We start from the raw sequence: 26002 nt of genomic DNA on the forward strand, positions 1-26002 counted from the left end.
GTGACAAAATATTGCGCTTAAAAACGGGAACGTTTTTTATCCAAAAATGAAATAGCGCCCCTAGAGATCCAACAGGTTAACCTCTACATCACTAGAGGAGGAGTAGGGTAAGGGTTTGGCTAAAGGCTATAAGAACTGGTCGTCTAGTGTGTTCGGAACAGAGAGTAAAAGGAGCAGGTTTCTGGGAGCTGAAGAATAGATTCAAGGCATAATGTACAGACAAGGATTGAAGGATTGAACCTGTGTGTGCCGGGGGGGGGGGTCTGGTTTCGTGGCACATCGAATCTCCAGGTGTCACCTTCACCTTGTCTCCTCCTCAGGTACGTCACAGTGACAGAGTGAGTCTTACCTTGAAGATTAACAGTCGACCACACTTTGGTTTCAACACTCACTGGGACTCGACAGGTGCAAGAGTCGGAGGCATCCAACCAGGTGAGAGTTGACTTCACCTCTCCCCTCCTTCAGGAATGGATGGGGACACCTATGTACCGTGTTGTTGTTAGCATTGGTTGTAATCCAATAAGAGTTTACCAAAGTAGGTCAACAGAAATGTAGCAACAGCAGTAAGAATTGGATGAATAGAAGTTTGAACAAACAGATTAATATCTTTTTTGGGGGGATATGTTTTAGTCTAAAGGTGTCTTGGTGCTAGAAACGGTTGAATTGACCGTGGCTGGGTCGTTAGTAATGACACAGTGGTTGTTCCACCGATGTCCATTACCTACAGTATAGGGAGATATTCATGAATATTTAAACAGACCTGTGAGAGGTGTGACTTACCCTGCAACAGAGACCTAGTCAGAACCACTCTGGATATCTGTACTCAGGAGATCGACAACCTTATCCTGTTCCTCTGGGTCGGTCAGGTGTGACTGGAAATACCATCTACTGCTGTCCTGTAGCTCCTCTCTCTCTCTCCTGCTGTCCTGTAGCTCCTCTCTCTCTCTCCTGCTGTCCTGTAGCTCCTCTCTCTCTCTCCTGCTGTCCTGTAGCTCCTCTCTCTCTCTCCTGCTGTCCTGTAGCTCCTCTCTCTCTCTCTCCTGCTGTCCTGTAGCTCCTCTCTCTCTCTCTCCTGCTGTCCTGTAGCTCCTCTCTCTCTCTCTCTCCTGCTGTCCTGTAGCTCCTCTCTCTCTCTCTCTCCTGCTGTCCTGTAGCTCCTCTCTCTCTCTCTCTCCTGCTGTCCTGTAGCTCCTCTCTCTCTCTCTCTCTCTCCTGCTGTCCTGTAGCTCCTCTCTCTCTCTCTCTCTCCTGCTGTCCTGTAGCTCCTCTCTCTCTCTCTCTCTCTCCTGCTGTCCTGTAGCTCCTCTCTCTCTCTCTCTCTCTCCTGCTGTCCTGTAGCTCCTCTCTCTCTCTCTCTCTCTCCTGCTGTCCTGTAGCTCCTCTCTCTCTCTCTCTCTCTCTCCTGCTGTCCTGTAGCTCCTCTCTCTCTCTCTCTCTCTCTCCTGCTGTCCTGTAGCTCCTCTCTCTCTCTCTCTCTCTCCTGCTGTCCTGTAGCTCCTCTCTCTCTCTCTCTCTCTCCTGCTGTCCTGTAGCTCCTCTCTCTCTCTCTCTCTCCTGCTGTCCTGTAGCTCCTCTCTCTCTCTCTCTCCTGCCGTCCTGTAGCTCCTCTCTCTCTCTCTCTCCTGCCGTCCTGTAGCTCCTCTCTCTCTCTCTCTCCTGCCGTCCTGTAGCTCCTCTCTCTCTCTCCTGCCGTCCTGTAGCTCCTCTCTCTCTCTCCTGCCGTCCTGTAGCTCCTCTCTCTCTCTCCTGCCGTCCTGTAGCTCCTGCTGGCCTGTAGCTTGCCTCAACATAGTGAAAGCCTCTCCTCTCCCTCCAGGTAGTCCTGCAGAGTTGTGCCAGCTCCGTGCAGGTGATGAGATAGTGTCTGTTGGTGGGCACAGGGTGGCAGAGATGAGCCACAGCCAGTGGAAGGGCATGATGACCTCTGCCCTGCAGAAAGGCAGTCTCACCATGGATGTACAGCGCTATGGTAACAACGGTGTGCGAAAGAGACTCCCCCTGACCTGCTGGGAGCTCTGTCTGTCCCTCACCACTTCCCCCCCTGACCTGCTGGGAGCTTTGTTTGTCCCTCACCACTTCTCCCCTCCTGACCTGCTGGGAGCTTTGTTTGTCCCTCACCACTTCTCCCCCCCTGACCTACTGGGAGCTTTGTTTGTCCCTCACCACTTCTCCCCCCCTGACCTGCTGGGAGCTTTGTTTGTCCCTCACCACTTCTCCCCCCCTGACCTGCTGGGAGCTTTGTTTGTCCCTCACCACTTCTCCCCCCCTGACCTGCTGGGAGCTTTGTTTGTCCCTCACCACTTCCCCCCCCTGACCTGCTGGGAGCTTTGTTTGTCCCTTACCACTCCCCCCCCCCCCCCCCCCCCCCTGACCTGCTGGGAACTCTGTCTGTCCCTTACCACTTGCCGTCCTGTAGTGTTTACTGATTTTGTGAATCAATGTTTGTAAACCCTGTGGGACCGGGCCTGTGTTGTGACGGACTGGGTCAGAGGCCCCTGTGGGACCGGGCCTGTGTTGTGACGGACTGGGTCAGAGGCCCCTGTGGGACCGGGCCTGTGTTGTGACGGACTGGGTCAGCTGCCCTGTGGGACCGGGCCTGTGTTGTGACGGACTGGGTCAGAGCCCCTGTGGGACCGGGCCTGTGTTGTGACGGACTGGGTCAGAGGCCCTGTGGGACCGGGCCTGTGTTGTGACGGACTGGGTCAGAGCCCCTGTGGGACCGGGCCTGTGTTGTGACGGACTGGGTCAGAGGCCCTGTGGGACCGGGCCTGTGTTGTGACGGACTGGGTCAGAGGCCCCTGTGGGACCGGGCCTGTGTTGTGTCGGACTGGGTCAGAGGCCCTGTGGGACCGGGCCTGTGTTGTGACGGACTGGGTCAGAGGCCCCTGTGGGACCGGGCCTGTGTTGTGACGGACTGGGTCAGCTGCCCTGTGGGACCGGGCCTGTGTTGTGACGGACTGGGTCAGAGGCCCTGTGGGACCGGGCCTGTGTTGTGACGGGCTGGGTCAGAGGCCCCTGTGGGACCGGGCCTGTGTTGTGTCGGACTGGGTCATAGGCCCTGTGGGACCGGGCCTGTGTTGTGACGGACTGGGTCAGAGGCCCTGTGGAACCGGGCCTCGATCATCCATCTGACCAGTGGTGCTCTGACACTTACAGGTCCAACTGACACCAGCAGAGATGCAACGATGATGAAACTGGCCCAGATCAACGGACAAGAGGTCAATGTGTGACACTACTTTTTCTTACGATCAGTGTTGACATCTCTAACGCATTTACTGACATGATTTGAGTGATGAAGGAAACCGGTTAGTAAATCTCATTGTCTTTTCCCTTAGGTGCTGACCTCTAAGAGCAGTAAGAGAGGTTTTCAGGACGATCCCCTGACTATCAGAAGTAAAGGTAATGAATGAATTGACTGGGACTTGACAGTGCCTTCAGGAAGTATTCACACCCCTTGACTTTGTCCACATTTTGTTAGTCTGAAATCCGAGAGGGAAAGCTGATCGTCTGCTTCCACTGGGAGAGGAACAATTTTCCAAATGACAATAACCTAAGGCCAAATGTAGACTGGAGTTGCTTACCAAGACGGAATGTTCCGGACTAGCTTAAAGTTTTGACTTAAATCAGCTGGAAAATATATGGCAAGACTTAAATGATTGTCTATCAATGATCAACAACCAGCTTGAATTTAAATAATGTACATATATTGTGAAATCCAGGTGTGTAAATCTCTTACTCACAGCTGTAATCGCTAACAAAGGTGACTCTAACATGAACTGACTCAGGGGTGTGAATACTTACGGAAATGAGATTTCTGCATTACAGTTACAAACATTTCTAAAAACACTGTCATTATGGGGTTTGTGTGTGTGTGAGATCTATTTTGTCCATTTTGAATTCAGGCTGTAACACAACAAAATGTGGAATAAGTCCAGGAGTAAGAATAACTTTGAAGACGATGTATCTTTTGAAATGACTCAAGATTTTGTTTTTTTGCTGTTTCCTGGTAGTTCCCGGATGTTACTCTACGGAAACTCAGTTACTCTCTCACTTCCTCTTCTCTTTCACACTTCCTGTTTCCCCCCCTATGTGTAGAACATGATCTGATTGTTTTGAAAACCCAGAAAAGGAGAGCAGAGTTCTTTAATCAGGAAGGTAACAGTCAATGTTAATGTCTGTCGCCAGGCTTCGTTGTTGTTGTTGTTGTTGTTGTTGTTGGTTTATATTCAATTAGTCATTAAGCCGTTTATGCATTTGCTTTGTAGATTAAATCAACTCGGGCGATTGCTTGTTTGTCCTCGAATCTGCTGCTCATATATATATTTAACACAAATATAAACCCCAATGATTTTCGTGATGTTAGTTCATTAATTGGGCCCTAATCGATGGATTTCACATGACTGGGAATACAGAGATGGTTTTGTTGGTCACGTATACCTCATCTATAGCTGGAGACGGGACCGTTCCTGGTTACCCAGTCTGCTCCTGGTTACCCAGTCTGCTCCTGGTTACCCAGTCTGCTCCTGGTTACCCAGTCTGCTCCTGGTTACCCAGTCTGCTCCTGGTTAACCAGTCTGCTCCTGGTTACCCAGTCTGCTCCTGGTTACCCAGTCTGTTACTGTCGAGGGACCTCTCCTGGTAGTGTCATAATGCAGTTTTTTCCTCTCAGCCTCACCAGGAGTCAGCTCTATGGTCTACCTGTGTGGTGAGTGTGTGTGTGTGTGTGTGTGTGTGTGTTCAGCCTCACCAGGAGTCAGCTCTATGGTCTACCTGTGTGTGTGTGTGTTCAGCCTCACCAGGAGTCAGCTCTATGGTCTACCTGTGTGTGTGTGTTCAGCCTCACCAGGAGTCAGCTCTATGGTCTACCTGTGTGTGTGTGTGTTCAGCCTCACCAGGAGTCAGCTCTATGGTCTACCTGTGTGTGTGTGCAGTGCTCTGAAGTTGACGCAACAACACTCCAGTATCTGGACCATCTCTTCCAAGCAGCTCTGTGATTCGTTGATTACTACCTAGTCAGTGTGTGTGAATGTCTGCTGATTGGAGCTGTGGTTTGAGATCATCCAGAAGGGTGATCTTTGGTTTGCAGTGCTCCCTGATTCCTTCAGAAGGCTCTATTGGGGCCTTGGTTTGCAGTGCTCCCTGATTCCTTCAGAAGGCTCTATTGGGTGCTTGGTTTGCAGTGCTCTCTGATTCATTCAGAAGGCTCTATTGGGTCCTTGGTTTGCAGTGCTCCCTGATTCCTTCAGAAGGCTCTATTGGGTGCTTGGTTTGCAGTGCTCCCTGATTCCTTCAGAAGGCTCTATTGGGTGCTTGGTTTGCAGTGCTCCCTGATTCCTTCAGAAGGCTCTATTGGGTGCTTGGTTTGCAGTGCTCTGATTAAATCACAAATAGAATGATGATAAATGTTGTGATATTAAAAGTGAGCCCGATTTGAGGAAACATTTATTCTCACATTGGCTGACTGTTAAAACACACCCTCTCCCCCCTCTTTTCCCCCCCCCCCCCCCCTCTCTGTTAGGAGGATCGGCGTCGGCGATATCTGATGTAAGTCATAGGAACAAGATAGGGGAACACTGGCTCTTAAGGGTGTGTGTGTGTGTTGTGACTGAGTAGTGGGGGGGGGGGGGTTATTGTGACTGAGTAATGGGGGGGTGTTGTGAAGGGTAATATTCTGGGATGTCCTCCAGCTCCAGGTGCCGTCCCTCAGCACCTCCCCCTCCAGTTGGTCCTGGGACCCCGAGGAAGAGAGGAGGCGGCAGGAGAAGTGGCAGGAGGAGCAGGAGCGCCTCCTACAGGTCAGGAAGACATACATCTCTCTTAGTCTGGAACCACACTGAGTAAAGCCCACTTAGCCTGGAACCACACTGGGCAAATACCACTTAGCCTGGAACCACACTGAGAAAATACCACTTAGTCTGGAACCACACTGGGCAAATACCACTTAGCCTGGAACCACACTGGGCAAATACCACTTAGCCTGGAACCACACTGACTAAATACCACTTAGCCTGGAACCACACTGGGCAAATACCACTTAGCCTGGAACCACACTGACTAAATACCACTTAGCCTGGAACCACACTGACTAAATACCACTTAGCCTGGAACCACACTGACTAAATACCACTTAGCCTGGAACCACACTGACTAAATACCACTTAGCCTGGAACCACACTGACTAAATACCACTTAGCCTGGAACCACACTGAGCAAATACCACTTAGCCTGGAACCACACTGAGCAAATACCACTTAGCCTGGAACCACACTGAGCAAATACCACTTAGCCTGGAACCACACTGAGCAAATACCACTTAGCCTGGAACCACACTGAGCAAATACCACTTAGCCTGGAACCACACTGAGCAAATACCACTTAGCCTGGAACCACACTGAGCAAATACCACTTAGCCTGGAACCACACTGAGCAAATACCACTTAGCCTGGAACCACACTGAGCAAATACCACTTAGCCTGGAACCACACTGAGCAAATACCACTTAGCCTGGAAACACACTGAGCAAATACCACTTAGCCTGGAACCACACTGAGCAAATACCACTTAGCCTGGAACCACACTGAGCAAATACCACTTAGCCTGGAACCACACTGAGCAAATACCACTTAGCCTGGAACCACACTGAGCAAATACCACTTAGCCTGGAACCACACTGGGCAAATACCACTTAGCCTGGAACCACACTGACTAAATACCACTTAGCCTGGAACCACACTGACTAAATACCACTTAGCCTGGAACCACACTGACTAAATACCACTTAGCCTGGAACCACACTGACTAAATACCACTTAGCCTGGAACCACACTGACTAAATACCACTTAGCCTGGAACCACACTGACTAAATACCACTTAGCCTGGAACCACACTGACTAAATACCACTTAGCCTGGAACCACACTGACTAAATACCACTTAGCCTGGAACCACACTGACTAAATACCACTTAGCCTGGAACCACACTGAGCAAATACCACTTAGCCTGGAACCACACTGAGTAAATGGTGACTTCAGTGTGGAACTGCTATCATTGGAACTGTTGGTGTCTTATGATAAAAGCACCAATTCTGGGCTAAACTTACCCGTAGTCTCAGAGGAAGCTGATTGGACAGTTGTCTTGTGTGATGTTGTACAGGAGAAGTACCGTCAGGACCAGGAGAGGCTGGATGCTGAGTGGCAACAGGCCCAGGAGGAGGCAGGGGCGGAGAGATACAGGCAGGCTGAGGTGACCCCTGATCCTCTACCGTCCAGATGCATCGTGGGATATGTAGTCCCTTGTGTCAAATCATCCACACCGAACATGGAGAGCTCAGGAGAGATGACCAATGGGATCGCTGGCCTTGCCAGTCCTCAGCCAGTCTTGAGCCAGCCAATGGCCCCTGTTGCCCATGTGGCATCCAATCAAAAGGAAGTTGTTTTTGACGGGGGAAGAAGGGAGGAGCCTCGTCCTCAAGAAGGGAGGAACCTGGAAGAGGAGACTGATGAAGTGGCAGAAGGAGATAAGTGGTGAGGAAGACCACACCTTGGTTACTATTTAGTTCTGGTGATGTGTTTAAAGGCGTCCCTCTGCCCAGTGCATTGTGGGTTGTGGGTCAATTGTGGGTCAATTGACTTATCTACAAATAATGACTAGTTTATGATTTCAATGTGATTTGTGGACCAGTCAGTCACAACCTTGCTGGTTTCTGTCAAACAAGCTGGCTGCTGTCTGCAAATTGACTCTTCTGTCCTCTCGCTCTGTCCTCTCGCTCTGTCCTCTTGCCTTCTCGCCCTGCCCTCTGTCCTCTGTCCTCTCGCCCTGCCCTCTGTCCTCTCGCTCTGTCCTCTCGCCCTGCCCTCTGTCCTCTCGCCCTGCCCTCTGTCCTCTCACCCTCTCACCCTCCTCTGCTGCCTCCAGGTCTGGGGACTCCTATGGTTTCACCCAGCTATCTATAGCTGACAGGTCAGTCAGTACTAGAGACTCCTATGGTTTCACCAAGCTAGGGGGCTTGGGAGTGCACCTTTGATCACAAACTGTAAATGAATCGTGTGATATTTGTATGACTAGTTGTGCTCAGTGTTTGTATGTGTGTGTACTGCAGGGTGTTGTCTTGTATAACCTGACAGACTTGTGTGTGAGTACTGCAGGGTGTTGTCGTGTGTGTGTACTGCAGGGTGTTGTCGTGTGTGTGTGTGTGTACTGTAGGGTGTGGTCTTGTATAGCCTGACAGACGTGTGTGTGTGTGTGTGTGTGTACTGCAGGGTGTTGTCGTGTGTGTGAGTACTGCAGGGTGTTGTGTGTGTGTGTACTGCAGGGTGTTGTCGTGTGTGTGTGTGTGTGTACTGCAGGGTGTGGTCTTGTATGTGTGTACTGCAGGGTGTGTGTGTGTGTACTGCAGGGTGTTGTGTGTGTGTGTGTGTGTGTGTGTGTGTGTGTACTGCAGGGTGTGGTCTTGTGTGTGCGAGTACTGCAGGGTGTGGTGTGTGAGTACTGCAGGGTGTTGTATAACCTGACTTGTGTGTTTGTTGATCAGGATGAAATCCAAGTCCTCCCCATCGTTGGAGGGTTTCCACAGACAGGAGGTGAAAGGTCAGACTCTGCTGTTGACTGTCCCTCTGTTTAATGAGTGGGTTCCCCATTCCAAACCAGCCTTGATGTTGATGCACTTTACACCATGTTGGTCAAATCTAACCAGGCCTCATTTAGCCGAGGCCCAGGGAGACGGGGGTGGGGTGGGTAATGACTCTAACCAGGCCTCATTTAGCCGAGGCCCAGGGAGACGGGGTGCGTAATGACTCTAACCAGGCCTCATTTAGCTGAGGCCCAGGAAGACGGGGTGGGTAATGACTCTAACCAGTCCTCATTTAGCTGAGGCCCAGGGAGACGGGGTGGGTAATGACTCTAACCAGGCCTCATTTAGCTGAGGCCCAGGGAGACGGGGGTGGGGTGGGTAATGACTCTAACCAGTCCTCTCATTTAGCCGAGGCCCAGGGATACTGGGGTGGGTAATTACTCTAACCGGTCCTCTCATTTAGCCGAGGCCCAGGGATACTGGGGTGGGTAATTACTCTAACCGGTCCTCTCATTTAGCCGAGGCCCAGGGAGACGGGGGTGGGGTGGGTAATGACTCTAACCAGTCCTCTCATTTAGCCGAGGCCCAGTGATACAGGGGTGGGTAATTACTCTAACCAGTCCTCTCATTTAGCCGAGGCCCAGGGAGACGGGGTTGGGGTGTGTAATGACTCTAACCAGTCCTCTCATTTACCCTTGCCCAGGGAGACGGGGGTGGGGTGGGTAATGACTCTAACCAGTCCTCTCATTTAGCTGAGGCCCAGGGATACTGGGGTGGGTAATGACTAACCAGTCCTCATTTAGCCGAGGCCCAGGGATACTGGGGTGGGTAATGACTAACCAGTCCTCATTTAGCTGAGGCCCAGGGATACTGGGGTGGGTAATGACTAACCAGTCCTCATTTAGCCGAGGCCCAGGGATACTGGGGTGGGTAATGACTAACCAGTCCTCATTTAGCCGAGGCCCAGGGATACTGGGGTGGGTAATGACTAACCAGTCCTCTCATTTACCCTTGCCCAGGGAGACGGGGGTGGGGTGGGTAATGACTCTAACCAGTCCTCTCATTTAGCTGAGGCCCAGGGATACTGGGGTGGGTAATGACTAACCAGTCCTCATTTAGCTGAGGCCCAGGGATACTGGGGTGGGTAATGACTAACCAGTCCTCATTTAGCCGAGGCCCAGGGATACTGGGGTGGGTAATGACTAACCAGTCCTCATTTAGCCGAGGCCCAGGGTAATTACTCCTCACCTTTCTGTATTGTGATAGAGGGGATGTTTTCACCTATTGGTCGTTGGAATAATATTGTTCACTCATTGGACAATGCTCAAATGACTGTCCTTTTTATTGGTCTTTCTGTACGAACTATGATTGGTTATACCGTCGTGACTCTGCTCTCTGGTTGGTTATTAGGCGCTACCAGGGAGGTCGCTAGGAGGAAGCCTCCTCAGAGCATGTCGTTAGTAGAGGCTGAGAGGCAACAGATACTGGATGAGATGAGGAAGAGGACCGCTCTGCTGACCGACAACAGCTGGATACGACAACGCTCTACCTCTGACAACAGACAACCAACTAACCGGCGAGGGCCTATGAGGAGGTAGGAGGGGGGTTGGCAACCCATTAACCAGCGAGGGCCTATGAGGAGGTAGGAGGGGGGTTGGCAACCCATTAACCAACGAGGGCCTATGAGGAGGGGGGTTGGCAACCCATTAACCAGCGAGGGCCTATGAGGAGGTAGGAGGGGGGTTGTCTACCCAATAAGGAGGTAGGAGGGGAGTGTGCCATTTGGACCGTACCTCTCTCTACGTGACCTGTTATTTGACCTCTCCATCTGTCCTCTCGGCAGGTACGACTCTCTGGACAACCTTCCCTCTTCCGCCACCCTGCTCTCTAACCCCCAACGCCCCCACTCCTCCCTGGGTTTCTCCGCCCCGTACCGCCCCCCCTCCTCCCGGCACAGCATGGGTGTGGCCCTGGGGGGTTACTCCAACGGGACCCAGAAGCACAGCCCTACCTGGCCCCGCCCCGTCAGCACATCTTCCCCCCCGCCCAACACCGGAGAGGAACCCGCCACCGGCGAATCACGACCCGTCTCACAGCAGCACCACCGGTAATGGACCAATCAGGACTTGTGTTGTATGTTTAAAATGTACAGTGCATTTTGAAAGCGTTCAGAGCCCTTGACTTTGTTACATTACAGCCTTGTTCAAAAATGGATTAAATCGTTTTTTCCTCCCCTCATCAATCTACACACAATACCCCCATAATGACATCACAATACCCCCATAATGACATCACAATACCCCCATAATGACATCACAATACCCCCATAATGACATCACAATACCCCCATAATGACATCACAATACCCCCATAATGACAAAACATTTTTTTCACGTTTATTAAAGACATTTACTTAAGTATTCAGACCCTTTTTTAATCAGTACTTTGTTGAAGGCATCTGTGGCAGCGATTACAGACCTCGAGTCTTCTTGGGTATGACGAGAGAGCTGTCCCGAAGCCACTGCTGTGTTGTCTCGGCTGTGTGAACTTTCACTCCAGTCAGAGGTCCTGAGCACTTCGCTCCGTTCATCTTTCCCTCGATCCAGACTAGTCTCTCAGTCCCTGCCTTTGAAAAACATCCCCTCAGCATGATGCTGCCACCACCATGCTTCATTGTAGGGATGGTGCCAGGTTTCCTCCAGACGTGACGCTTGGCATTCAGGCCAAAGAGTTCAATCTTGGTTTCATCAGAACAGAGAATCTTGTTTCTCATGGTCAGAGTCCTTTAGGTGCCTTTTGGAAAAACTCCAAGCAGGCTGTCATGTGTCTTTTACTGAGGAGTGGCTTCTGTCTGGCCATTCTACCATAAAGGCCTGAATGGTGGAGTGCTGCAGAGATGGGAGAACCTTCCAGAAGGACAACCATTTCCACAGAGGAACTCTGGAGCTCTGTCAGTGACTATCTGGTTCTTGGTTACCTCCCTGACCAAGGCCCTTCTAGGAAGAGTCTTGGTGGTTCCAAACTTCTTCCATTTAAGAATGATGGAGGTCACTGTGTTCTTGGGGACCTTCAATGCTGTGGGTACCCTTCCCCAGATCTGTGCCTCGACACAATCCTGTCTCGGAGCTCTACGGACAATTCCTTCGACCTCATGGCTTGCTTTTTGCTCTGACCTTATAGACAGGTGTCTTTCCAAATCATGTCCAATCTATTTAATTTACCACAGGTGAACTTCCAATCAACTTGTAGACAGATCTTTAGGATGATCAATAGAAACAGGATGCACCTGAGATCAATTTCAAGTCTCATAGCAAATTGTCTGAATACTTATGTAAATAAGGTGTTTCTGTGTTTGTAAAGTGTCTAAAAACTTGTGTTCACTTTGTCACTATGGGGTCTTGTGATGTCACTATGGGGTCTTGTGATGTCACTATGGGGTCTTGTGATGTCACTATGGGGTCTTGTGATGTCACTATGGGGTCTTGTGATGTCACTATGGGGTCTTGTGTTTAGATTGAGGAAGAAATCATGTTGGCAGGCTGTAATGTAACAAAATGTGGATGAAGTCGAGGGGTGTGAACACTTTCCAAATCCACCATCTTTGAGTTTCAGTGCTGTAGTCTCCTCATACAGTCTGATCCCAGAGAGGAGAATGAGAGCATTAGTAACGAGGATGAATGCATGATAAACAGTCTCTGGAACAGAGAACAGGCTTCATGCATATACAGTAAGTCATCATAATACATTAGACACGAGGGACTTTGTGAAAATAAAAACCCAATTTCAGTTTCATCTTCCTGGTGAACTTGAAACTCATCGTCCAGCCGTATACCAAGGCATTTGTAGGAGGACACCTTTTCAATGGATGTTCCCCCAGACCTTGTGGATCAGTCTGGTCCCTCTAATCCCCTTCTCTCTCATCTTACCCCCAGACCTTGTGGATCAGTCTGGTCCCTCTGATCCCCTTCTCTCTCATCTTACCCCCAGACCTTGTGGATCAGTCTGGTCCCTCTGATCCCCCTCTCTCTCATCTTACCCCCAACCTTGTGGATCAGTCTGGTCCCTCTGATCCCCCTCTCTCTCATCTTACCCCCAACCTTGTGGATCAGTCTGGTCCCTCTGATCCCCCTCTCTCTCATCTTACCCCCAGACCTTGTGGATCAGTCTGGTCCCTCTGATCCCCTTCTCTCTCATCTTACCCCCAGACCTTGTGGATCAGTCTGGTCCCTCTGATCCCCTTCTCTCTCATCTTACCCCCAGACCTTGTGGATCAGTCTGGTCCCTCTGATCCCCCTCTCTCTCATATCTTACCCCCAGACCTTGTGGATCAGTCTGGTCCCTCTGATCCCCCTCTCATCCTGTCTGTTTCTTCCCGTGTGTTCCTGTTCCCTCTCTCCCTCCAGAGTGCTGACTTCTCGTCAGGTGTGTTCAGTGTGTGTGTGTCCTATGGGCAGAGGGGCTGCCATGGTCATTGAGACCCTGAACCTCTGCTTCCACCTGGCCTGTTTTCAGGTGAGAGTCTGGTCTGGACCTCCATTCACCTGGTTGGAGGAGAGGTCCTCTACAAAACATGTCAGCACACTCAATCACCCTTCACAGCATGAGCTAATGGTCACTGTAGCTGACTGACTGGCTTCACCTGGGCACTGTAGCAGACTGACTGACTGGCTTCACCTGGGCACTGTAGCAGACTGACTGACTGGCTTCACCTGGGCACTGTAGCTGACTGACTGACTGGCTTCACCTGGGCACTGTAGCTGACTGACTGACTGGCTTCACCTGGGCACTGTAGCTGACTGACTGGCTTCACCTGGGCACTGTAGCTTTCTGACTGACTGGCTTCACCTGGGCACTAGCTGACTGGCTTCACCTGGGCACTGTAGCTGACTGGCTTCACCTGGGCACTGTAGCTGACTGGCTTCACCTGGGCACTGTAGCAGACTGGCTTCACCTGGGCACTGTAGCTGACTGGCTTCACCTGGGCACTGTAGCTGACTGGCTTCACCTGGGCACTGTAGCTGACTGGCTTCACCTGGGCACTGTAGCTGACTGGCTTCACCTGGGCACTGTAGCTGACTGGCTTCACCTGGGCACTGTAGCTGACTGGCTTCACCTGGGCACTGTAGCTGACTGGCTTCACCTGGGCACTGTAGCTGACTGGCTTCACCTGGGCACTGTAGCAGACTGGCTTCACCTGGGCACTGTAGCAGACTGGCTGAACTGTCTGGCTTCACCTGGGCACTGTAGCAGACTGGCTGAACTGTCTGGCTTCACCTGGGCTCTGTAGCTGACTGACTACACTGTCTTCACCTGGGCTCTGTAGCAGACTGACTGACTGGCTTCACCTGGGCACTGTAGCAGATTGGCTGACTGTCTGGCTTCACCTGGGCTCTGTAGCAGACTGACTGACTGGCTTCACCTGGGCACTGTAGCAGACTGGCTGACTGTCTGGCTTCACCTGGGCTCTGTAGCAGACTGACCACACTGTCTTCACCTGGGCTCTGTAGCAGACTGGCTGACTGACTGGCTTCACCTGGGCACTGTAGCAGACTGGCTGACTGACTGGATTCACCTGGGCACTGTAGCAGATTGGATGACTGACTGGATTCACCTGGGCACTGTAGCAGACTGGCTGACTGACTGGCTTCACCTGGGCACTGTAGCAGACTGGCTGACTGACTGGCTGACTGACTGGCTTCACCTGGGCACTGTAGCAGACTGACTACACTGTCTTCACCTGGGCTCTGTAGCAGACTGACTGACTGGCTTCACCTGGGCACTGTAGCAGACTGGCTGACTGTCTGGCTTCACCTGGGCTCTGTAGCAGACTGACCACACTGTCTTCACCTGGGCTCTGTAGCAGACTGACTGGCTGTCTGGCTTCACCTGGGCTCTGTAGCAGGATGACTGACTGGCTTCACCTGGGCTCTGTAGCAGACTGACTGACTGTCTTCACCTGGGCTCTGTAGCTGACTGACTGGCTTCACCTGGGCTCTGTAGCAGACTGACTGACTGTCTTCACCTGGGCTCTGTAGCTGACTGACTGGCTTCACCTGCTTATCTTCTTCCATGACAGAATACATGTCCTGCTTCTGCTCACTGTCTGTTCTAACTGGAGGGTTGACGTCTGACAGGAATCCATGAGGTGTCATCTTTCTTTGGGGTTTTCCTTCTGCTCACTGTCTGTTCTAACTGGAGGGTTGATGTCTGACAGGAATCCATGAGGTGTCACCTTTCTTTGGGGGTTTCCTTGGTTTCTCCCTGCCTCACTCTCTTAACTCTCTGGTAATGCTAACTCTCTCTCTGTGGTGGTAGGGCTGGTAATGCTAACTTTCTCTCTACATGGTGGTAGGGCTGGTAATGCTAACTTTCTCTCTCCACGGTGCTAGGGCTGGGAATGCTAACTCTCTCTCTCTCCACGGTGCTAGGGCTGGGAATGCTAACTCTCTCTCTCTCTCCACGGTGGTAGGGCTGGGAATGCTAACTCTCTCTCTCTCTCCACAGTGGTAGGGCTGGGAATGCTAACTCTCTCTCTCTCTCCACGGTGGTAGGGCTGGGAATGCTAACTCTCTCTCTCTCTCTCTCTCTCCACGGTGGTAGGGCTGGGAATGCTAACTCTCTCTCTCTCTCTCTCTCTCTCTCTCTCCACTGTGGTAGGGCTGGGAATGCTAACTCTTTCTCCTCTCCCTCAGTGTGTGGACTGCAGGTGCCGACTTGGAGGGTCAGAGGTCAGAGCCCAGATCAGAATCAGCAACGGGAAGCCTTACTGTGACCCCTGCTACATCCGACTCAAGTGTAAGTCATTTATACAGAACATAAAGGAGTCCGATAAGAATCCCCCCCCCCCCCCCCCCCATGTATCCAGGTCATTTATACAGAACATAAAGGAGTCCGATAAGAATCCCCCCCCCCCCCCCCCCCCCATGTATCCAGGTCATTTATACAGAACATAAAGGAGTCCGATAAGAATCCCCCCCCATGTATCCAGGTCATTTATACAGAACATAAAGGAGTCCGATAAGAATCCCCCCCCCCCCCCCCCCCCCCCATGTATCCAGGTCATTTATACAGAACATAAAGGAGTCCGATAAGAATCCCCCCCATGTATCCAGGTCATTTATACAGAACATAAAGGAGTCCGATAAGAATCCCCCCCCCCCCCCCCATATATCCAGGTAATTTATACAGAACATAAAGGAGTCCGATAAGAATCCCCCCCCCCCCCCCCCCCATGTATCCAGGTCATTTATACGGAACATAAAGGTGTCCGATAAGAATCCCCCCCACCCCCCCCCCATGTATCCAGGTCATTTATACGGAACATAAAGGTGTCCGATAAGAATCCCCCCCCCCCCCATGTATCCAGGTCATTTATACAGAACATAAAGGAGTCCGATAAGAATCCCCCCCCCCCCATGTATCCAGGTCATTTATACGGAACATAAAGGAGTCCGATAACAATCCCCCCCCCCCCCCCCCCATGTATCCAGGTCATTTATACAGAACATAAAGGAGTCCGATAAGAATCCCCCCCCCCATGTATCCAGGTCATTTATACAGAACATAAAGGAGTCCGATAAGAATCCCCCCCCCCCATATATCCAGGTAATTTATACAGAACATAAAGGAGTCCGATAAGAATCCCCCCCCCCATGTATCCAGGTCATTTATACGGAACATAAAGGAGTCCGATAAGAATCCCCCCCCCCCCCCCATGTATCCAGGTCATTTATACAGAACACAAACACAAAGGAGTCCGATAAGAATCCCCCCCCCCCCCCCCCCATGTATCCAGGTCATTTATACAGAACATAAAGGAGTCCGATAAGAATCACCCCCCCCCCCCCCCCCCATGTATCCAGGTCATTTATACAGAACATAAAGGAGTCCGATAAGAATCCCCCCCCCCCCATGTATCCAGGTCATTTATACGGAACATAAAGGAGTCCGATAAGAATCCCCCCCCCCCCCCCCCCCCATGTATCCAGGTCATTTATACAGAACATAAAGGAGTCCGATGTCCGATAAGAATCCCCCCCCCCCCCCCATGTATCCAGGTCATTTATACAGAACATAAAGGAGTCCGATAAGAATCCCCCCCCCCCCCCCCCCCCCCCATGTATCCAGGTCATTTATACAGAACATAAAGGAGTCCGGTAAGAATCCCCCCCCCCATATATCCAGGTAATTTATACAGAACATAAAGGAGTCCGATAAGAATCCCCCCCCCCCCCCCCCATGTATCCAGGTCATTTATACGGAACATAAAGGAGTCCGATAAGAATCCCCCCCCCCCCCCCCCCCCATGTATTCAGGTAATTTATACAGAACACAAACACAAAGGAGTCCGGTAAGAATCACCCCCCCCCCATGTATCCAGGTCATTTATACAGAACATAAATAAGTCCGATAAGAATCACCCCCCCCCCATGTATCCAGGTCATTTATACAGAACATAAATAAGTCCGATAAGAATCCCCCCCCCCCCCCCCATGTATCCAGGTCATTTATACAGAACATAAAGGAGTCCGATAAGAACCCCCCCCCCCCCCCATATATCCAGGTAATTTATACAGAACATAAAGGAGTCCGATAAGAATCCCCCCCCCCCCATGTATCCAGGTCATTTATACAGAACATAAAGGAGTCCGATAAGAATCACCCCCCCCCCCCCCCCCCCATGTATCCAGGTCATTTATACAGAACATAAAGGAGTCCGATAAGAATCCCCCCCCCCCCCCCAGATATCCAGGTAATTTATACAGAACATAAAGGAGTCCGATAAGAATCCCCCCCCCCCCCCCATGTATCCAGGTCATTTATACAGAACATAAAGGAGTCCGATAAGAATCCCCCCCCCCCCCCCCCATGTATCCAGGTCATTTATACGGAACATAAAGGAGTCCGATAAGAATCCCCCCCCCCCCCCCATGTATCCAGGTCATTTATACAGAACACAAAGGAGTCCGATAAGAATCACCCCCCCCCCCCCCCCCATGTATCCAGGTCATTTATACAGAACATAAAGGAGTCCGATGTCCGATAAGAATCCCCCCCCCCCCCCCCCATGTATCCAGGTCATTTATACAGAACATAAAGGAGTCCGATAAGAATCCCCCCCATGTATCCAGGTCATTTATACAGAACATAAAGGAGTCCGATAAGAATCCCCCCCCCCCCCCCCCCCCCCATGTATCCAGGTCATTTATACAGAACATAAAGGAGTCCGATAAGAATCCCCCCCCATGTATCCAGGTCATTTATACAGAACATAAAGGAGTCCGATAAGAATCCCCCCCATGTATCCAGGTCATTTATACAGAACATAAAGGAGTCCGATAAGAACCCCCCCCCCCCCCCCCCATGTATCCAGGTCATTTATACAGAACATAAAGGAGTCCGATAAGAATCCCCCCCATGTATCCAGGTCATTTATACAGAACATAAAGGAGTCCGATAAGAATCCCCCCCCCCCCCCCCCCCCCCATATATCCAGGTAATTTATACAGAACATAAAGGAGTCCGATAAGAATCCCCCCCCCCCCCCATGTATCCAGGTCATTTATACAGAACATAAAGGAGTCCGATAAGAATCCCCCCCCCCCCCCCATGTATCCAGGTCATTTATACGGAACATAAAGGTGTCCAATAAGAATCCCCCCCCCCCCCCCCATGTATCCAGGTCATTTATACGGAACATAAAGGAGTCCGATAAGAATCCCCCCCCCCCCCCCCCCATGTATCCAGGTCATTTATACGGAACATAAAGGAGTCCGATAAGAATCCCCCCCCCCCCCCCCCCCCATGTATCCAGGTCATTTATACGGAACATAAAGGTGTCCGATAAGAATCCCCCCCCCCCCCATGTATCCAGGTCATTTATACAGAACATAAAGGAGTCCGATAAGAATCCCCCCCCCCCCCCCCATGTATCCAGGTCATTTATACAGAACATAAAGGAGTCCGATAAGAATCCCCCCCCCCCATGTATCCAGGTCATTTATACAGAACATAAAGGTGTCCGATAAGAATCCCCCCCCCCCCATGTATCCAGGTCATTTATACAGACCATAAAGGAGTCCGATAAGAATCCCCCCCCCCCCCCCCCATGTATCCAGGTCATTTATACAGAACATAAAGGAGTCCGATAAGAATCCCCCCTCCCCCCCCATATATCCAGGTAATTTATACAGAACATAAAGGAGTCCGATAAGAATCCCCCCCCCCCCCATGTATCCAGGTCATTTATACGGAACATAAAGGAGTCCGATAAGAATCCCCCCCCCCCCCCATGTATCCAGGTCATTTATACAGAACACAAACACAAAGGAGTCCGATAAGAATCACCCCCCCCCCCCCCCCCCCCCCATGTATCCAGGTCATTTATACAAAACATAAAGGAGTCCGATAAGAATCCCCCCCCCCATGTATCCAGGTCATTTATACAGAACATAAAGGAGTCCGATAAGAATCCCCCCCCCCCCCATGTATCCAGGTAATTTATACAGAACATAAAGGAGTCCGATAAGAATCCCCCCCCCCCCCCCCCCATGTATCCAGGTCATTTATACAGAACACAAACACAAAGGAGTCCGATAAGAATCACCCCCCCCCCCCCCATGTATCCAGGTCATTTATACAGAACATAAAGGAGTCCGATGTCCGATAAGAATCACCCCCCCCCCCCATATATCCAGGTCATTTATACGGAACATAAAGGTGTCCGATAAGAATCCCCCCCCCCCCCCCCCCCCCCATGTATCCAGGTCATTTATACAGAACATAAAGGAGTCCGATAAGAATAACCCCCCCCCCCCCCCCCCCATGTATCCAGGTCATTTATACGGAACATAAAGGAGTCCGATAAGAATCCCCCCCCCCCCCCCCCCCCCATGTATCCAGGTCATTTATACAGAACATAAAGGAGTCCGATGTCCGATAAGAATCACCCCCCCCCCCCCCCCCCCCCCCCATGTATCCAGGTCATTTATACAGAACATAAAGGAGTCCGATAAGAATCCCCCCCCCCCCCCCCCCCCCATGTATCCAGGTCATTTATACAGAAGATAAAGGAGTCCGATAAGAATAACCCCCCCCCCCCCCCCCCCCATGTATCCAGGTAATTTATACAGAACATAAAGGAGTCCGATAAGAATCCCCCCCCCCCCCCCCCCATGTATCCAGGTCATTTATACGGAACATAAAGGAGTCCGATAAGAATCCCCCCCCCCCCCCCCATGTATCCAGGTCATTTATACAGAACACAAACACAAAGGAGTCCGATAAGAATCACCCCCCCCCCCCCCCATGTATCCAGGTCATTTATACAGAACATAAAGGAGTCCGATGTCCGATAAGAATCACCCCCCCCCCCATATATCCAGGTAATTTATACAGAACATAAAGGAGTCCGATAAGAATCCCCCCCCCCATGTATCCAGGTCATTTATACGGAACATAAAGGAGTCCGATAAGAATCCCCCCCCCCCCCCCCCCCCCCCCCCATGTATCCAGGTCATTTATACAGAACACAAACACAAAGGAGTCCGATAAGAATCACCCCCCCCCCCCCCCCATGTATCCAGGTCATTTATACAGAACATAAAGGAGTCCGATGTCCGATAAGAATCACCCCCCCCCCCATATATCCAGGTAATTTATACAGAACATAAAGGAGTCCGATAAGAATCCCCCCCCCCATGTATCCAGGTCATTTATACAAAACATAAAGGAGTCCGGTAAGAATCCCCCCCCCCCCCCCCATGTATCCAGGTCATTTATACGGAACATAAAGGAGTCCGATAAGAATCCCCCCCCCCCCCCCCATGTATCCAGGTCATTTATACAGAACATAAAGGAGTCCGATGTCCGATAAGAATCACCCCCCCCCCCCCCATATATCCAGGTAATTTATACAGAACATAAAGGAGTCCGATAAGAATCCCCCCCCCCCCCCATATATCCAGGTAATTTATACAGAACATAAAGGAGTCCGATAAGAATCCCCCCCCCCATATATCCAGGTAATTTATACAGAACATAAAGGAGTCCGATAAGAATCCCCCCCCCCCCATGTATCCAGGTCATTTATACAGAACACAAACACAAAGGAGTCCGATAAGAATCACCCCCCCCCCCCATGTATCCAGGTCATTTATACAGAACATAAAGGAGTCCGATGTCCGATAAGAATCACCCCCCCCCCCCATATATCCAGGTAATTTATACAGAACATAAAGGAGTCCGATAAGAATCCCCCCCCCCATGTATCCAGGTCATTTATACGGAACATAAAGGAGTCCGATAAGAATCCCCCCCCCCCCCCCCCCCCATGTATCCAGGTCATTTATACAGAACACAAACACAAAGGAGTCCGATAAGAATCACCCCCCCCCCCCCCCCCCATGTATCCAGGTCATTTATACAAAACATAAAGGAGTCCGGTAAGAATCCCCCCCCCCCATGTATCCAGGTCATTTATACGGAACATAAAGGAGTCCGATAAGAATCCCCCCCCCCCCCATGTATCCAGGTCATTTATACAGAACATAAAGGAGTCCGATGTCCGATAAGAATCACCCCCCCCCCCCATATATCCAGGTAATTTATACAGAACATAAAGGAGTCCGATAAGAATCCCCCCCCCCCCCCCCCCCATATATCCAGGTAATTTATACAGAACATAAAGGAGTCCGATAAGAATCCCCCCCCCCAATGTATCCAGGTCATTTATACGGAACATAAAGGAGTCCGATAACAATCCCCCCCCCCCCCCCCCCCCCCATGTATCCAGGTCATTTATACAGAACACAAACACAAAGGAGTCCGATAAGAATCACCCCCCCCCCCCCCCCATGTATCCAGGTCATTTATACAGAACATAAAGGAGTCCGATAAGAATCCCCCCCCCATGTATCCAGGTCATTTATACAAAACATAAAGGAGTCCGATAAGAATCCCCCCCCCCATGTATCCAGGTCATTTATACAAAACATAAAGGAGTCCGATAAGAATCCCCCCCCCCCCCCCAGTATCCAGGTCATTTATACGGAACATAAAGGAGTCCGATAAGAATCCCCCCCCCCATGTATCCAGGTCATTTATACAGAACATAAAGGAGTCCGATGTCCGATAAGAATCCCCCCCCCCCCCCCCCATGTATCCAGGTCATTTATACAGAACATAAAGGAGTCCGATAAGAATCTCCCCCCCCCCCCCCCCCCATGTATCCAGGTCATTTATACAGAACATAAAGGAGTCCGGTAAGAATCCCCCCCCCCCCCCCATATATCCAGGTAATTTATACAGAACATAAAGGAGTCCGATAAGAATCCCCCCCCCCATGTATCCAGGTCATTTATACGGAACATAAAGGAGTCCGATAAGAATCCCCCCCCCCCATGTATCCAGGTCATTTATACGGAACATAAAGGAGTCCGATAAGAATCCCCCCCCCCCCATGTATCCAGGTCATTTATACAGAACATAAAGGAGTCCGATGTCCGATAAGAATCACCCCCCCCCCCCCCCCATATATCCAGGTAATTTATACAGAACATAAAGGAGTCCGATGTCCGATAAGAATCACCCCCCCCCCCCATATATCCAGGTAATTTATACAGAACATAAAGGAGTCCGATAAGAATCTCCCCCCCCCCCCCCCCCCCCATATATCCAGGTAATTTATACAGAACATAAAGGAGTCCGATAAGAATCCCCCCCCCCATGTATCCAGGTCATTTATACGGAACATAAAGGAGTCCGATAACAATCCCCCCCCCCCCCCCCCCCCCCCCCCCATGTATCCAGGTCATTTATACAAAACATAAAGGAGTCCGATAAGAATCCCCCCCCCCCCCAAGTATCCAGGTCATTTATACGGAACATAAAGGAGTCCGATAAGAATCCCCCCCCCCCCCATGTATCCAGGTCATTTATACAGAACATAAAGGAGTCCGATGTCCGATAAGAATCCCCCCCCCCCCCCCCCCCCCCCCCATGTATCCAGGTCATTTATACAGAACATAAAGGAGTCCGATAAGAATCCCCCCCCCCCCCCCCCCCCCCATGTATCCAGGTCATTTATACAGAACATAAAGGAGTCCGGTAAGAATCCCCCCCCCCCCCCCCATATATCCAGGTAATTTATACAGAACATAAAGGAGTCCGATAAGAATCCCCCCCCCCATGTATCCAGGTCATTTATACGGAACATAAAGGAGTCCGATAAGAATCCCCCCCCCCCCCCCCCCCCATGTATCCAGGTCATTTATACAGAACACAAACACAAAGGAGTCCGATAAGAATCCCCCCCCCCCCCCCCCCCATGTATCCAGGTCATTTATACAGAACATAAAGGAGTCCGATAAGAATCCCCCCCCCCCCCCCCCCATGTATCCAGGTCATTTATACAGAACATAAAGGAGTCCGATAAGAACCCCCCCCCCCCCCATATATCCAGGTAATTTATACAGAACATAAAGGAGTCCGATAAGAATCCCCCCCCCCCCCCCCCCCCCCCCCCATGTATCCAGGTCATTTATACAGAACATAAAGGAGTCCGATAAGAATCACCCCCCCCCCCCCATATATCCAGGTAATTTATACAGAACATAAAGGAGTCCGATAAGAATCCCCCCCCCCCCCCCCCCCCCCCCCCCCCATGTATCCAGGTCATTTATACGGAACATAAAGGTGTCCGATAAGAATCCCCCCCCCCCCCCCCCCCCCATGTATCCAGGTCATTTATACAGAACATAAAGGAGTCCGATAAGAATCCCCCCCCCCCCCCCATGTATCCAGGTCATTTATACAGAACATAAAGGAGTCCGATAAGAATCCCCCCCCCCCCCCCCCCCCCCCATGTATCCAGGTCATTTATACGGAACATAAAGGTGTCCGATAAGAATCCCCCCCCCCCCATGTATCCAGGTCATTTATACAGAACATAAAGGAGTCCGATAAGAATCTCCCCCCTCCCATGTATCCAGGTCATTTATACGGAACATAAAGGAGTCCGATAAGAATCCCCCCCCCCCCATGTATCCAGGTCATTTATACAGAACACAAAGGAGTCCGATAAAAATCCCCCCCCCCCCATGTATCCAGGTCATTTATACAGAACATAAAGGAGTCCGATAAGAATCCCCCCCCCCCATGTATCCAGGTCATTTATACGGAACATAAAGGAGTCCGATAAGAATCCCCCCCCCCCCCCCCCATGTATCCAGGTAATTTATACAGAACACAAAGGAGTCCGATAAGAATCACCCCCCCCCCCCCCCCCCATGTATCCAGGTCATTTATACAGAACATAAAGGAGTCCGATGTCCGATAAGAATCCCCCCCCCCCCCCCCCCCCCCATGTATCCAGGTCATTTATACAGAACATAAAGGAGTCCGATAAGAATCCCCCCCCATGTATCCAGGTCATTTATACAGAACATAAAGGAGTCCGATAAGAATCCCCCCCCCCCCCCCCATGTATCCAGGTCATTTATACAGAACATAAAGGAGTCCGATAAGAATCCCCCCCATGTATCCAGGTCATTTATACAGAACATAAAGGAGTCCGATAAGAATCCCCCCCCCCCCCCCATATATCCAGGTAATTTATACAGAACATAAAGGAGTCCGATAAGAATCCCCCCCCCCCCCCCATGTATCCAGGTCATTTATACGGAACATAAAGGAGTCCGATAAGAATCCCCCCCATGTATCCAGGTCATTTATACAGAACACAAAGGAGTCCGATAAGAATCAGTTTACCCTGCTGGCCCGTTCTACTGGTCTACCCCCTCTGTGTATCCAAGTCATTTTACCCTGCTGGCCCGTTCTACTGGTCCACCCCCTCTGTGTATCCAAGTCATTTTACTCTGCTGCCCCGTTCTACTGGTCCACCGGCTCTCACTGCACCTCATTTTACTCTGCTGGCCCGTTCTACTGGTCCACCCCCTCTGTGTATCCAAGTCATTTTACCCTGCTGGCCCGTTCTACTGGTCCACCCCCTCTGTGTATCCAAGTCATTTTACTCTGCTGCCCCGTTCTACTGGTCCACCTGCTCTGTGTATCCAAGTCATTTTACTCTGCTGCCCCGTTCTACTGGTCCACCTGCTCTCACTGCACCTCATTTTACTCTGCTGGCCCGTTCTACTGATCCACCGGCTCTCACTGCACCTCATTTTACTCTGCTGGCCCGTTCTACTGGTCCACCTGCTCGGTCACTGCACCTTTTTAATGAGAACATACCTGACATGAATGTCTATTTAGAGAAGACGGGCCTGTCATTCTGGAAGTCCTGTCCTAGTACTCTGTAATTAGATGATGTGTCATTACTACATCAGATGTTTTATTAGATCAGACATAATCAAATGTTCTCTTATCAACCTTTCAGCACGCCTTGCCACCTCCCTGTGACCAGAATGCATTGCAGCAGATTGAGGAAGAGACGACGACAACATCAACCTCAAACACGACGGTGGAGATCTTGACTATGACCTCGTGTTGACCATGTATTTAGAGCTGGTTGACCTTTTTTTTTAGGAAACAATGTACCGATTTATACTATTGGCTGTGACTCAAATGGCTTCCTATTCCCTACATAGTGCACTACTACCCATAGGGCTCTGGTCAAAAGTAGTGCACTATGTAGGGAATAGGGGGCCGTTTGGGACATGTCTCAAAGATTCAGTTTTGGTTTTCTTCCTAGTTAATTAACTACTGTACATGTCGATATACCCTATGTCTCTGACTAAGATGCAGTTTTGGTGTTCTTCCTAGTTAATTAACTACTGTACATGTCGACATACCCTATGTCTCTGACTAAGATTCAGTTTTGGTTTTCTTCCTAGTTAATTAACTACTGTACATGTCGACATACCCTATGTCTCTGACTAAGATGCAGTTTTGGCGTTCTTCCTAGTTAATTAACTACTGTACACGTCTGTAGCTTTTAATATGCAATCGATGGCTATCCACAACAATAGCTGAACATGTGTAGTTAAGAGCTATAGGGAGTTTTAAATCACAATTGGGATTTGTTTTTTCTTGTTGATGAAGTAAATTGATAAATGAGGCTCTATTAAATGAATCTAATAAATGTGAGTGTTGTATTTGACATACTTCTCTGTTGTTTCTTTCTTTGTCGACAATCTCTAAAAAAAAAAAAAAAAAGTTAGATTTATTTTGTTTGGTTGAACTATGTTAAGATTTATTTTTGTATTTTCATTTTTTGAGATGTCTAAAATATTAGTAGCTCAAACAAGTGTTAGAAAAAGGACTTCTCCACATGTTGATGGTCACGTGGCTGAAACTCTGCGGTTGGTGGACTCTGGAAGCAGGGAGGCTTGTTGTATGACTCACTGAGGTATAAAGGGGCCTCGTTTTTAAAAGGAATTTACCTTCTAAACTGTTATGTTTGTAAATAAAAAGGA

General features: G+C 50.3%; 1 protein-coding gene across 1 annotated transcript; it reads left to right on the plus strand.

Annotated features, from left to right (window-relative positions):
* Positions 1–320: 320 nt before the first annotated feature.
* LOC139402263 (LIM domain only protein 7-like) lies at positions 321–25635 on the plus strand (the record flags this gene model as incomplete). The annotated part of the gene is made up of 15 exons (XM_071146361.1): positions 321–432; positions 1817–1978; positions 3157–3218; positions 3336–3399; positions 4096–4155; positions 5519–5544; positions 5688–5795; positions 7154–7524; positions 7916–7960; positions 8532–8587; positions 9981–10164; positions 10414–10677; positions 12974–13082; positions 15263–15365; positions 24964–25635. Coding segments are annotated over 15 exons (1749 nt in total), but the record flags the coding sequence as incomplete, so codon positions are not given.
* Between the last annotated feature and the right edge of the window lie 367 nt (positions 25636–26002).

The sequence above is a fragment of the Oncorhynchus clarkii genome, unplaced genomic scaffold (genome assembly GCF_045791955.1).
Source record: "Oncorhynchus clarkii lewisi isolate Uvic-CL-2024 unplaced genomic scaffold, UVic_Ocla_1.0 unplaced_contig_8680_pilon_pilon, whole genome shotgun sequence".
Classification (NCBI taxonomy): Eukaryota; Metazoa; Chordata; class Actinopteri; order Salmoniformes; family Salmonidae; genus Oncorhynchus; species Oncorhynchus clarkii.